Here is a 14693-nt window from a genome sequence, read left to right as displayed (position 1 = left end):
CATCTGTTTCCATTTCTATCCTACCCCTACCCCCTGACAGTCTATTTTCCACCAAGCTCCCAGCATGATCATTTAAAAATATAAATAAGATGATGTCAGTTCCCTGTTTAAAATCCTCTTACTGTGCTCAGAATAAAATACCAGCTTTTAAATATGGCCTGAAAGTGTCTCCGCGACCCGGCCCTGCCTTTCTGCAGAGCCCTCTTCCAGCCTTCTCCTGCTTCTGGCTCTGGCCACACTGGCCGCCTGCAGGTTGCTGGGCTGCCTAAGCTATCATTGTAATGATGACTTTTTCCTCAGGAAAAAGTTTCTTCCTCCTGCCCTTGGCCTGGCTAACTCCAGCTTATCCTTCAGGTCTCAGCTTCAATGTCATTTTCTTAGAAAGGTCCTCTCATTCTTTCTCATTGTGCTTATTTTCTTCAGAACTCACCACCACTCTTTTTATTATGTGTTTATTGTATGTGTTTAGCATCCAGCTCTTCCGCTGTTCTCACCTCCTGCAAGCTCTGCTCTTGTAAAGGTGGAACCTGCTCGGCTCGCCTCCGAGCCCCAGAGCCTAGCACAATACCTGGTATGTTGTGGGTACTCAAGACAGTGTGACCACATGAATGATGTACATGTTGTTTTTGACACACACTGGCCTCCAAGTGTCTGTCCTCCACATTGTCCCTCTTTGAGTGGCCAGGGGTCCTAAGTACAGTCTTCTCTGGATATCTTAGCTCTCAAACCCCTCAGGGCCAGTGCCCCTGAGGACAGGGCTACCCTTGGAAAAAGACCCATCGTGGAGACCCAAATACGTCCCTGGTGATTGTTTCCTAGTTACTTAGATTCACATTCACGTCAGTAAGATTGAGTTAAGAATGCCTGCCTCTTAAGTCAGTTCTGAAGAGTAAATGAGTGTGAGAGAAAGGGAGGACACTTCTAAAGTGTCTACTATGCACTTGAGCCGGTGCTATTAATAGGTCCTTTATGTATTAGCACATTCAGTGGGAATAAGTCTTATGAACCATCATGTGAATGTGATAGCTCTAGGCAAGCAGGATTTTGGCTACTTGGCAGAATTTTTAGATGTAAGTCAAATATAGAACATTGATATAACTAAGGGTTGAAATCTGCAGATGATCAGATAGAAAGAGATTGAAAACAACAGTGCTGTCATTTAGTGTGTACTCTGGCATTGCTCTGAATGCTTTATAACATATTTCATTCCTCCACGAACCTATGGGATACATTATAATAATTTCTGCTTCATAAATGAGGAAACTGAATCTCAATAAGATTAGGTGAATTGCCCAGTTATACAACAGAATGACCCTACATTTGGAGCCAGGTCTGTGGGGCACTGAGTAGCTCTGTTTTGGATTGAATTTGTGTCCTCCCCAAATGTGTATGTTGAAGTTCTAATTCCCAGAGCCTTAGAATATGACTGTATTTGGACATAAGGCCTTTAAAAAGGTGGTTTAGGTTGAATGAGGTTATAAGGATGGGACCTCAGTGCAATATGACTTGTGGCCTTATAAGAAGAGATGCCGAGCGTGGTGGCTCATGCTCATAATCCCAGCACTTTGGGAGGCTAAGGCAGGTGGATCACGAGGTCAGGAGATTGAGACCATCCTGGCCAACATGGTGAAACCCTGTCTCTACTAAAATACAAAGAATTAGCCAGGTGTGGTGGCATGCACCTGTAGTCCCAGCTATTTGGGAGGCTGAGGCAGGGGAATCGCTTGAACCTGGGAGGCAGAGGTTGTAGTGAGCCAAGATCATGCCACTGCATTCCAGCCTGGTGACAGAGCAAGACTAGGTCTCAGAAGAAGAAAGAAGAAAGAAGAAAAGAAGGAAGAAGAAGAAGGAAGAAGAAGAGGAGGAGGCGGAGACATTGAGGTGCTTGTGCACAGAGGGAGGGCCATGTGAGGTCACAGCGAGAAGGCAGCCATCTGCAAGCCCAGGGAGAGACCTTAGGAAGAACCAAACCTGACAACACCTTGACTTTGGACTTCCATCCTTCAGAACTCTGAGGAAAATAATTTTCTGTTGTTTAAGCTACCCAGCCTGCCTGTGGTATTTTGTTATATCAGTCCTAGCAAACTGATATGCTGTCTTACCTTCTGAGACAGGCTATTACCTTGCTGGCCCTTGGGCCTGATTAAAGAGGTCTGGCTGGAGGTTGGCAGTATTTACTGAAGGATCCAAGTTCAACTGCTCCTGCAATATGCTCTCTGCTATTTCCATTTTTCACTGTATGTGTGTGTGAAGTGAGTGAAAATCTGGTTTGCAAAGGAGAGTGACTCCAGGGGTGGGGCAGAAGACCGAAAGGAAAGAAGAATTGGATCTGGAAGAATAGGGAGAAGAGAAAGAAAAAGTATCAAGAGAATGAGATGAAGCTAGCAATGATGGTCCATGAAATGATAGAAAGGAACTGGAAACAGAGACAAGGAGAAGGGAGAGGCAAGGAAGCAACATGTGGGAAAAGGAAAGGAGAGTGTTAGAAGTGGCAGAGGATAGAGAAGACCAATAGAGAAGGAAAACAGGTAAAACAAAAGCACAAGGCAGGGAGGGACTTAGAAGAGGGAAAACAGAAGAGACAGAGGCGATGACAGTGAGGATGAAAATGTGCAGAAAGGCGAGGAGAGAAAAGAAGGCAGAAATAATGGGCTTTGCTTTCTCTGAGAGCCAGCTAGTGTGCACTGCTTTATCTTCTCTGCTCAGCTTCTCCCTCCTCCCACTGGTCAGTGCCATGTAGTTATAGGCCAGCTGCCTGGAATTAAGAATGCAGAGGGGGACCTGGGGAAGGAGAGGAAGCCACAGGCTACTGGGCAGGAGCCCTTGCCTGACCTCCTGCTCTTCAGGCCTGGGTGGTCCAGCAGAATGCCCGACTTTGCTCCCAGTAGGTCCCAGGTGCTGAGAGCTTCAGTAAGCTAATTTCAGAGAAGAAGAAAAGGAAGGGAGCAAAAAAAGGAGAGGCTGGCTGGGGACTGCCTGACACCCTGATATGAGCAATGACCCGGATGAGCTCCCCGGGGACCACAGCTCCATGCCAGAGCCCAAGGCTCTGATATGGGAATTCACTTCTTCACCTGTTCATCCCAGAGTTGTCTGGCATATGAATCTGGGGATATGGTGAGAAAAGGAGGACAGTTCCTGCCTTCCTAGAACTTAAGAAGCCGGTGGTGAAGAGGGAAGCATGTTTGCAAGGGGATGATGTACATAGTAAGTCTAAAAGCTCATGATCTAACAGGTGACTGCTGAGATCCTGGTTTCCTCAGCAGACAATGCTTCATGGAATTGGCTTCCTTTCTAGGGCTTTACTTGCTGCTTGCCCAGGGGTTCTACTTGGGCCATTGGTTTCAAGCATGTCTACTGACTAATGATCATGTAAGCTAACTTTAGCTTGTCGCCTCATTTGAGACTCACCAAAGCAGGTGGGACATATGATCTGATGCCACATAGCCTTCCTCTAGAAACTTATTATAAGAGGGAACACTGTCCACCTAAAGGAACACATCTTAATACTGGGATCTTACACAAGAGGATCAGGATGTCTGTTTTTAAAGTGAAGAGAGGCCCACCTGGTACCTTGGCATCTTTCATATACTTACTATACCGAAGTTCTGAAGGCAGAGATGGAGCCAGTGGGGGGACAGGAGATCGTTTCGGTGAGTGCTTAACTATGTCAGTAATGCTTGTCTTTCTGAAATTCAGTTTCTTTTCCCACTGTATACTGGTGCCAGTAACTATGTGTGTGTCTGTGAGGGTGGGGAAATACCACAGTAACTAAGTCAGCATTCTTCCCAAGCTCACAGTCTAATGGGAGTGCAAAGAAACATCAAAGATTGTGGTTGTGGTAAGAGAGCTAAGGGTTATAAAAGGGGAAGAAGTCTGGATAAGCTTGAGATGATGGACTAGAAATTGGTCTATGTAGGACAAATAGGATTTTGTAAAGAGGGGCAGGCCTTGGTAGGAAGAACAAGCTTTTGGAAGGTAGGGCAAGGCTTGGTAGGAGGAGCACAGTTTCTGATGAGAAGGGGCGTTATGGAGCTTCGCTCTGTAAGAGGAGTTGCACTTTGTAACGAGGCATAGGCGGGGGCTTTGTAGGAGGTACAGGGATTTAGGAGGAGCAGGGCTTTTATAGACAGAATAGGGCTTTGTATGGAGGAGTGGGCTTTGTAGGAACATGGCTGTGTAAGCAGGAGCAGGTCTTAGGAGCACATATTTGTAAGGAGAAACAGTGCTGGTAGCAGCATCAGAACTTTGTAAGGAGGAGCAGGGATCTGCAGGAAGAGCAGGGCTCTATAGGGAGAAGCAGGCTCTGTAAAGGAGCAGGGTTTGTAGCAGGATTGGGGCTTTGAAGGAAGTGCAAGGCTTTGTAAAGAGGAGCTGGACTTTGAAGAAGTGGGGATTCTAGGAGCAACGACATTGGAAAAAGCAGCTCTCTTTAAAAAGAAGGAGAGCTTTGTAAGGAGCAGGGTTTGCAGAAGGAGCGGGGCTTTGTAAAGATAAAGTGGAATTTGTAGGAGTGGTGCTTTGTAAGGAGGAGCAGTGCTTTGTAGGAGAAATAGGGCATTGTTAGGAGGAGCAGGGCTTCCTAAGGATAAGCAGAGATTGTTGAAGAAGTAGGGCTTTGTAAGGATGAGCAGGGTTCTGTCGGAGGAGAAGTGATTTGTAGTAGGAGGAATGCTTTGTACAAAGAACACTGCCTTGTAGGAGAAGCGGGGCTTTGTAGATAGAGTGGGGTTTTGTAGGGGAAACAAAGCTTTTTAAGGACGATCAGGGCTTTGTAGGAGGAGCAGGACTTCTCAGAGAGTAGAGCTTGCTGAAGGAGCAGGACTTCGCATGACAGCAGAGCCTTGAAGGAGGAAAAGGCTTTTGTGAGGAGAAAGAGGCCTTTGTGAGGAAGAAGAGGGATTTGTAGAAACAAGGTTTTGTAAGATGGAGCAGGGCTTTGTGGGAGCAGCAGGATGTGTAAAGAGGAGTAGGGCACTGAGAGAAGGAACAGGGCTTTGTAGGAGAAACAAGACTTCCAAGATTTCCTTGAGAGGACTAGATTCTTTTGAGGAGCTGGGTCTGTAGGAGGAGCAGGGTAAGGATACAGCAGAGCTTTTGTGGAGGAGCAAGGCACTATATGCAGAAACTGGGCTTGTAGGAGGAGCAGGGCTTCCTAGGAAGATGAGAAGTTCTTTTCAGGACCAGGTCTTTTTAGAGAGGAGAGGCTTTTGTAGTAGAGGTGCTTCCTGAGGAGCAGCTGGGCTTTGAAGATGGAACAGGCTCTGTGGGATGAGTGGGGCTTTGTGAGGAGGAGCAGAGCTTCCTAGAAGGAGGGGTGTGAAAGGAAGGTTGAGCTTTGTAAGGAGGAACAGGGCTTTGCTGGTTTCCACTGGTAGCGATTGCTGTGTATTTGTTCTCTCCAGGCATTATTCTCTATTTGGTTGCTAGGGGCAAATCCTGGCACTGCAAAGTCCATAGCAAGGGTTGGGGTGCCAAGTAGGGTTGTACATTGCTTCCAGCAAAAACTACCTGAATGTTCCCCAGCCGCATGAAGAGCACAGTGACTCCCAAACTTCTCAGGCCTGGCCTGAGTGCAGGACCCCTCTTTCACTTTCCAAAAGTGAAAAGGAAGTGCTGAGATTGTGTGGAGAAGACACTTCTAAGACCTAAGGAAACTGTGACCTCGTTTTGCAAATGTAGGGTGTGGCAGACATTAGCAGGTCACAGAACTTTCCTCTTCCTCCTTGGGATGTGGCTTCACTAGGTCCTCCAGCCTTGGTTGCAGTTAGGTGAAAGTATGTTCTGGTCTGTGACATGTGATGAAAGCAATGTGTGCTACATGTTCCAGCACTTCCCATGAGCAATCCTCTACATCCTTTCCCAGTCTGCAGCAGCCTTGAAGAGGGTGGAGCTCAAATACAGAAGGAAGCCAAATTCTGCTCAGAGGAAAAGCTGCTTTCCCTGTCTGAAGGACTGCCATGGTTTCACTAACATAAGACAAAGCTTCAGGCATCAAAATCACAATGGGCAGAGCTAGAAACCATCACAACATTCCTGACATAAATGTCTTGCTTTGGCTTAATGAATTCCTGAGGCAACTGTACACGGTGAGTATTAATAAAACAAAGCTCAGCTATGTAGCTGGCTGAAAGAAATAGTCTTTCAATTCACTTGGATTGGATCTGCCTTTGATTCCTAATTACTTTCAAGAATTTTTTTTGATTTAATCAAACAAAACAAAAAATTCTTCAAGGGGGTGTGTGTGTGTATATGTCTTAAGTAGTATTTGAGCAGTGTGCCATTTTAAAACTAAATAGCTGAGGAATCCTTAGAAAATATTTTGGAGAGGATATGGAGAAATAGGAACACTTTTACACTCTTGGTGGGAGTGTAAATTAGTTCAACCATTGTGGAAGACAGTGTGGCGATTCCTCAAGGACCTAGAAATAGAAATTCCATTTGACCCAGCAATCCCATTACTGGGTACAAATCCAAAGGATTATAAATCGTTCTATTATAAAGACACATGCACACATATGTTCACTGTGGCACTGTTTACAATAGCAAAGACCTGGAACCAACCCAATGATAGATTGGACAGGGATAATGTGGCACATATACACCATGGAATACTATGCAGCCATAAAAAACGATGAGTTCATGTCCTTTGTATGGACATGGATGAATCTGGAAACCATCATTCTCAGCAAACTGACACAAGAACAGAAAATCAAACACTGCATGTTCTCACTCATAGGTGAGTGTTGAACAATGAGAACACATGAACACAGGGAGGGGAGCATCACACACTGGGGTCTGTTGGGGGGTGGGGAGGTTGGGGAGGGATAACATGGGGAGAAATGCCAGATATAGGTGATGGGAGGAGGGGGATGGAGGCAGCAAACCACATTGCCATGTATGTACCTATGCAACAATCCTGCATGATCTGCACATGTACCCCAGAACCTAAAGTACAATTAAAAAAAAATTTATAATCTCAAATACTCAATAAATTTCAATAAAATTTACTACAGGACTAGTACTTAAAGGAGACATTTTTAATGAAGGTTGCAATCCACAACTAATATTAAAGATGACAAACAACAATAAATTATGCAACTGAATTTTTAATAACAAAGATACTATATTTTAACATGGTGAAATATACTTGGCTAAGTCCAGATTAAAAAAAAAAAGTAGCCCAACAGTACAATCATACAGCTTTGTACAGAACATTCCATAGATCAACAGAAAATACCTTTGAGCACAAAAATAAAAAATAAAGAGAATCTCTAAGCAGCATTTTATTTCTGCAAAAGACATATCTTGTATTGATTAAATATCTACAAGTGCTTTTCCTTTACAAAAATACATATATTCTTAATAGACTAAGTCATTAACAATGACCTGGTAATTCTTTCACTTCAATTTGAATGATTTATAAGCTCAATCTTACAACCACAAAAAGGTTTTTATTTGTATTAAGATGTTACCACTTTTGACAAAAAGCTTAAAATATTTTATATTTCAAAGGAAAATTAGCAACATAACTTTACAATATATTCTATGATATTTGACTGATTTTGAGGGCTACTCTATTTAAAACTGATGATCTCTGTTGTGTTGCTCAGATGCAGGAAAGCAGCAGAACCCTGGTACTCCCCCAACAAGCTCCTGTCGTGGACCACAGCTTCATAAGGACACTTAGGCCCCCACCCCCATTCTAAAAAATACAACAAAAGAAAACCGACCCCAAATGATGCTAGGCTGATCCCATTATATTTTAATGTGTAGAACTCCTGCTCCAGTGGACTGATGTGCACAGGATGGATAAATCTGTTGACTATCTCTACATCACCTAGAAATATTTAATCTTCATTTGCACTAGATTAGTTTCTTATTCCATGAAGCTCTATACAGTGGAAGAAAACTAGACTCGGTATTCAACATACATTTTACTTGATTCTAGATTTAAAATTATTAAAATTAAAAAATATTTTTGAAAAATGAGCCTCAGTTTTGAATCATAGAAAAAGGGGCACAACAAGTATACAGACACATTTGAATGAGCATTTAAAATAATTATTTTTAATTTTATAACTGTCTGAAAGGAAGTGCTCAAGCATTTTAATTCTATTTGCAAATATAGTAAGGAAAGCAAGTAAACATTATTTATGAAAACTGTATTACACTAGGAAGAGAATCACTTAAATTGGAAAAACATCACTGCAATAAAAACTATGAAAACTGTATTTTACATTTAAGCACAGTTTAATGAACTTTCAGTCTGATGTCTTCCATCAAAATGCTACTCAACTAGGTTTATCAAGTAAATCCAGAAACGGTTATTGTGTGCCTTGAAAGGGTTTGAGTCTCTGGTGTATTTAATATTTTTCATTATTTTCATAAACTAGATCTAGCAGACATGTTCCTTATTTTTGCCCAAACTGTAGGAATATATATTATAAAACATTGATAACTGCATTTCAAGTTTTTGTGTTTCTAATCCAGAAAAATTAAAGTTATGGCAAACTCATTCATTTTTGAACTACCAACAAATATCTTACTAGTATAAAGCTTAGCTTTCTGGAAAATTCCTTATGATAAACCAGAGTATGTAATAGAGTGTGCATCAATTTTTACCCTATCCAAAGAGATTTACCTAATGACCTATCAGAAAGACTTCATGAGTTTTACCTTTAAGGTAAATCCTATTCCTGCCCACAGCACAAATTCCCAAGAAGAAATGGTACAAGGGGGATAAGGAACTTCCTCTTGATGTACATGCTTGTTTTGTGACCCATATTGTCAAAGTTGGCTGTATGGCTAAATTCTAATAATAAACTAAGTGCTGAGAAAGAAGAGAAAGAGTTGCTTTTTTTTTGGAAATGAAGTTTTGCTCTGTCGCCCAGGTTGGAGTGCAGTGGTGTGATCTTGGCTCACTGCAACCCAACCTCTTCCTCCCGGGTTCAAGAGATTCTCCTGCCTCAGCCTCCCATGCAGCTAGGATTACAGGTGCCTGCCACCACACCCAGCTAATTTTTGTATTTTTAGTAGAGATGGGGTTTCACCATGTTGACCAGGCTGGTCTCAAACTCTTCACCTCAAATGGTCCACCTGCCTTGGCCTCCCAAAGTGCTGGGATCACAGGCATGAGCCACTGCACCTGGCCTACTGTTGCTTTTTAAGGGGGAAAAAAGCCACAGGTCCTTATGGAATATTTTGAATATAGAGACAGTACTTACATAAATCCCACAAAACGTACTCTTTTCTATACAAGTATGTCAGCACTTTTACCAAAGTCTATCTTTAATAAAATTTCTCATATTATGAAGAACACAGGAGCTAAATCTAAGCTTAATTTTAATTTACACTGCCTCCATGAAATAAAAAGCCTCTCAAATTGAAAATCTCACATTTCAAAGTATGTATTTCTCTCACTGTTCATGCAGAGGAAGGCTATTTGTTGTGTTTCTCTTTCTCACCTTTGAGGATTTCCTAAGATCTGTTAGATGATGCTGGAAAACAATAAACATATTTGAAAGGAAGTATGTCCTGATTATTGCAAGAAAAACCTGCATTTGACTGATCTCACCAAGAAAATTCAGTTTAAAGCCTTTCTTTGGTGATATTTCAGCAATTAATCAAGGTTATTGCCTAACTATATAAAATTAAATTGTAATTAAAAATTTCCAACCTCCAAACTGTTAAAACTGTCTCTCCAACATGGTTATTAATTTATTGTAAAATGTCTTTGGTGATATCTATATTCTTATGAAAATCTTTCCAAAAAAGATTAACTTACAAGAGCCTATTTAGTATGAAACCATTCATTGGAGACAGGTACAGATAACTCAAACTTTATGCAGTAAATTTAAAACAGAAATGCACTTTAGCAATGAGGCACTTTCTCTTAAATATTTCAGTAAAGCTAAACAGTTCACAATATTATATGACACACTTTTTTCCTTAAAGAATCAGTTGAAATTTAGATTACATTTGAGTGTGTAATGTAGTTGAGCAACGTCATTACATTTATAAAATATGGCACATTAGCATGGGATAGATGTTTAATGTATAAAGAAATAATATACTTCTCTAAAAGTAGTTAAAATACAGTACCCAAGTTACCTGCACTCCAGACTGAGTAATTACCTCATCAATGAGCATTTTAGTTTATTTTTTCATACTTTGTAAAAGTGTTTTGCTAATTTAGAGAAAAGGCCATATTTTGATTTCTCTATTAACTGATGTGATTACTTCAATTAAAGTAATGCTTATAAACCACAGTCATTCTTTATATCTAAGTTTCTTTGACCCTTTTATAGTTACAATTTCTAAGGCAGATAAAACAGATAACAAAATCTTTTATGGAAGTAAAGGTCTTTCAGTTTATTGCTTAAGAAACAACAGATTAAAGAAAACTTTTAGTTTTATTCTCTGATTTTACAGATTCAGATGATTATTCCTACATATAAATAATTCACTTTATAAGCACCCTAAACTTATAAAGCTAGCCACAGAAGTTGCCTGTATATTTTTTCTACACCTAGTTTCTTGCAAATTCTACAACCTGACTTAAGGGATAATTAACGGGGAATACAGTGTATTACTAGACATAAAAGTAGTCCTATCCTTAGAAAGCTATAGCTGAATATACCAAAAGAAGTCAGTTGAAGAAATCTGTGATTCTAGTAGTAATACGACATCACTTAGGACCATCAAAAAAATGTGTACCTTTCTCCAAATGACAGTTGATGCCTTTCTTTATGTAAGCTTTTCACATGTTTTGGCACATATTCCACAGCATTTCAATAAAAATGTTAATGCATTATCGGTAAATAGAGGAATTCTATATAAAACTATTCTCAGTTTCATCATTGCTTCCTATATATTTCCTTGGAAAATAGTGAAATTACATACGACAAGGCAACTGACCAAATTTAAAGAGATTTTGTAGATAAAATTCATTTATGGCCATTAAGTTTTGGCTGAGGGCGGCAAAAACATCAAAGTCTCACTTGTGATTTTTAAAATGCACTCTTAATTCATTCTGAATTGATTAAAATTAACTTCTATTTGCAAAACTATTTTAATCACTGACCTAGATGTGACAAATTTATAAGTAATTTTTTATAAATAAGTAATTTTTAAAGTTCTTAGGAATATCTGCGAACTGGGTTTCACAGCATAGAAAAATAATTTCTGTAGCTAGGTAGTAAATTCAGTTTTTTCAGCCATTTATAGTTAATGAAATCTGCCTTTTAAATTCTGCTTGTGAGCCATGCCAAGAATAAAAACAATCTAACAAAACAAAGTTAGGAAAGTATTGCTGTAACCTTTTTCACCAAATTTAGAATAACAGAAAAATTTAATAGACTTTTGACTCAAAAAAAGATACAAGGAAAAGATAATTATGAAGTTTCAGCCTTTTACATAGTGAAATGTATTAAGATTTACCTGTATTTTATATGTTTGCTATAGTTGTACAATATCTTATTTCTACGAATCATTTTGAAATTCAGAAGGCATTAATTTCTGATACATTTTACTGGAAAATGTGGGACATTTACCACATATGCAGTATAAAAACTAAATGTGTGTAATACACAGATTGTGCTCATGTCATATTTCTAAAATATTTTTCCTAGCTTTCAAGATTTCTAAGTTTCAAAGGTTAGCTTATTTGTTTCAAAGCAATTTCCAAATAAGTTTTTTGAAAACTGTAAATTTTAAAGGGTTTAAAATGACCGTTTTCATATAACTTAAGGTAAGACTTTCTTTGACTTGCAGACTAATTCTAAAATGAATGGAAGACTTAACAAAACTGCAAAATATAAGACATTTTCTATTTCTGATCTTAATGAACTCATGTATAAAACAATAATCCCATTTCCCCGATTACTACAGGATTTAAAATAAAATACCCTTAACCTATTAATTTTGGTTAGCATAGTTATTTTCTGTACTGCATTTGTTCTATTTTATGCATATAATTTGGAAATGTGAAAGGTAACTAAGAATTTTAATCTACAACTGTTGAGACTTTTGAAATCCATAAAATAGCTAATGTTATGTGCTCTAAAAATCCTATTATTTAAAATCATCATAACTCTCTGCATGCCACAATGACATATACCTAAGGCCAACTTAAAGAGAGAAATAATGCACTCATTGAACAACAGCAACAATGTAATGATACATGAAATGGGCTATACAATGACATTTCATGAAGCAGCACCTGCTTGTCATAAGGCATCATGAAAGAAGATTAACCTTACTTACACATTAATTTTATCAGAAGTAAATATGATCAGCTGCCAACATTTTGAATGGTTGGGAATCTAACTTCAGTTCAAGAGGTCACATACATTTTCAATCTGGAGGGCTAATGTGCCTTCCTTGTGCAATTGGTAGACTATACAGACAGATGCTTAGAATGTCTACAATTATGTTGTGCTCTAATGTTACAGAATAATTGGAATTCTTCGCAAAAGGACTTGCACACTCAAGAATGGACTTTTTTTTTCCACACAAAAAGCTTACCAAGAACAAGACGGTGGCTCAAAAACCACTTTTCTAAATATATTTCCATACAAAACAATTTCAAGATATAATTATTAGTTTCTTGTACAGTACACTATTTAAACAAGAATAAAATAGTAAGTATGTGAAAACTGCAACACCACAACAATTGAGCCGTTTTACTAGTGTAATTAAACATTAGAACAATCTTGGAACAGGCAAGCAAAATATTCAGAAGGCTGAATCATGGCGGCACACCTAACTGATTTTAACCGTGACTTGCACACTTTGAGACAACACAGATACCTTATGCAGATGGTTCAGTAGCAGAATGGCACTTGGTTTGCTCTTAATAGAAACAACATGAATGCAACTGACAATTTAGAGATAGACAATGGCTTATTTGCATGCTGAAAATCTGGTTGTGTTCCTCTAGTCCACACACCGTTAACTGTGCAATCTGTTGACGAGTAAACAAATAGTGCAGGATTCATCTCAGTGAGGTCTGGGCCCCTTGGTCTAACCAAAATCAATTCTTGGTCGATACTGCAATACCATAGGGTACGACTATAAAATAAAGACAGATAACAAATAAGACTGTATTTGGATAAAAACAACACAGTTTATACACAAAAAATTTTAAGAATTTGGGATAATTTACAATATTTCCTGGTACTAGTGATTACAACAGTTAAAATTTGAGTTACCATTAAAACTTGATTTCTTTGGATTGCCATTATTTTTCTAGAATCAGTCAAGTTTTCAATAATATGCAGCAGAGGTCAAGTTAAAAGGCCTACAGACATCATACAGGTTATATATATGACTAGTACTAGCATGACACTTAGGAGAGGCAGGACCTGGGAATGACTGAAAGTTATTTACCCTGCTTAACAGGCATTCAACTAATAACGCTATGACGTGACCAAGACAAATCAGCAGCCTGGATTCCACCAAAGCCTAGACTGCTGAGAGCCCACTAAATCACAAATTGACAAAGAGACTCCCTCTGCTAGGAACTTGTAAACCTGAAGCAGTGTTCACAAATCACATTTATTACAAAGTTTGACACATTTTTTTTTTTTTAGTATCTAAAATTTATTTTAATGATCCTTTAAAAAATATTGAAAAAGTAGCTAATTGTTCTATGAAGCATTTAGGTCACTGCCTCCTTCCAACAGTTGATACTACTAAACATTTGGATTTAACTATTACATAAAATAATTTAATGGTTCATACTGTTCTTCATGTCACTAATTATGTAGAAAAGGTATCATATAGCTGGCTATCACAGAACTAGAGAAGAAACAGCTTTTTTTGGATAAAGGCATATGCCATGCTACCTCTGTGTTTGTTTTTACCCTTTACCATATCTTACAGAACCAAAATATCAATAGTTTTCCTTTTCTTAAAGATGCAGATACCCCTACTCTTAAAATGAAATTTGAGGAGCTACTTTTATAGAATGAAGAAGGGGCTGGGATGGCCATTGACCAATGTTTCTCCATCTTAGTATATGTGAATACAAAAATATGGTACAAAGAACTTGGTATTCTTTCATACAGATAAAAGGGCTAGACTGAGATTAACAATCTTGAAATAGACCATTTCAGTGCTTACTATAGCTATGCTACACACTGGGAAGACTCAGTGTTGGAATCTGTCACCATTCAGCTCAAGATGGGACTAGAGGGTAGGAATATAAATACCCTCTGTCTTGCTCTCCCAGCTGAAGTACAGCAGATGCTACTACAGCTGTCTAAGGGCTGGAGTAAAAGTCTCAGACAGACTTTCAGGGTTTCCAGCATCTAAAACTTCTAAAACTGTTTTGGTTTTGTTTACTTGTTTTTAGTTTAAACTTTATTTAGTTACCTCTGAATCAGAATACCTGGGAGCAAAACACAGATATCTCCACTTTACTAAATTTCTGGATGTTTCTTAAGCCCAGTAAGATTCTGAGACGACCAGCATCCTTTCCATTCCATCTTACCCAACCCACAACTTGCCTTTCACTGTATTATTCTAGTTTTGTGTTTGATTCTTGTTGAATCTGCACACTTTCTGCAAATACATAAGCCACTCACTTTAGAATTCATTCATCATACATAGAAGTATCCATCAACAATTCTACTAGGGATAAAGGTACAAAGAGAAGTAAAGTGGCTTGACTGACAATGCTTAGGATT

The 14693-nt window shown here is 38.9% G+C and overlaps 2 protein-coding genes across 15 annotated transcripts in view; one reads left to right on the top strand and one right to left on the bottom strand.

Moving 5' to 3' along the window:
- LOC144578706 (uncharacterized) overlaps positions 1-14693 on the top strand; it is a 171890-nt gene that overhangs the window by 94239 nt on the left and 62958 nt on the right. For 2 of the 3 annotated variants that reach the window (XR_013524999.1, XR_013525000.1), the window contains 2 exons: positions 5867-6089; positions 7614-8850. The exons of the other annotated variant lie outside the window; for it this stretch is intronic. The gene's annotated coding sequence lies outside the window, so the exon portion shown is untranslated. Of the gene's footprint in view, positions 1-5866; positions 6090-7613; positions 8851-14693 lie in introns of those variants that run through there. 3 annotated transcript variants of the gene reach the window in all.
- Positions 7094-14693, bottom strand: part of PCGF5 (polycomb group ring finger 5) — a 122079-nt gene continuing 114479 nt past the window's right edge. For all 12 annotated transcript variants that reach the window (XM_078346001.1, XM_078346004.1, XM_078346003.1 and 9 more), the window contains one exon: positions 7094-13074. In XM_078346001.1, coding sequence (XP_078202127.1) covers positions 13027-13074 — 48 coding nt within the window. In that variant the 3' untranslated portion in view covers positions 7094-13026. The remainder of the gene's footprint in view (positions 13075-14693) is intronic.

This window comes from Callithrix jacchus, chromosome 12, assembly GCF_049354715.1.
Source record: "Callithrix jacchus isolate 240 chromosome 12, calJac240_pri, whole genome shotgun sequence".
NCBI classification, from domain to species: Eukaryota; Metazoa; Chordata; class Mammalia; order Primates; family Cebidae; genus Callithrix; species Callithrix jacchus.
Note: the sequence above shows the minus strand (reverse complement) of the source record. Positions and strands in the feature narration are given on the sequence as shown.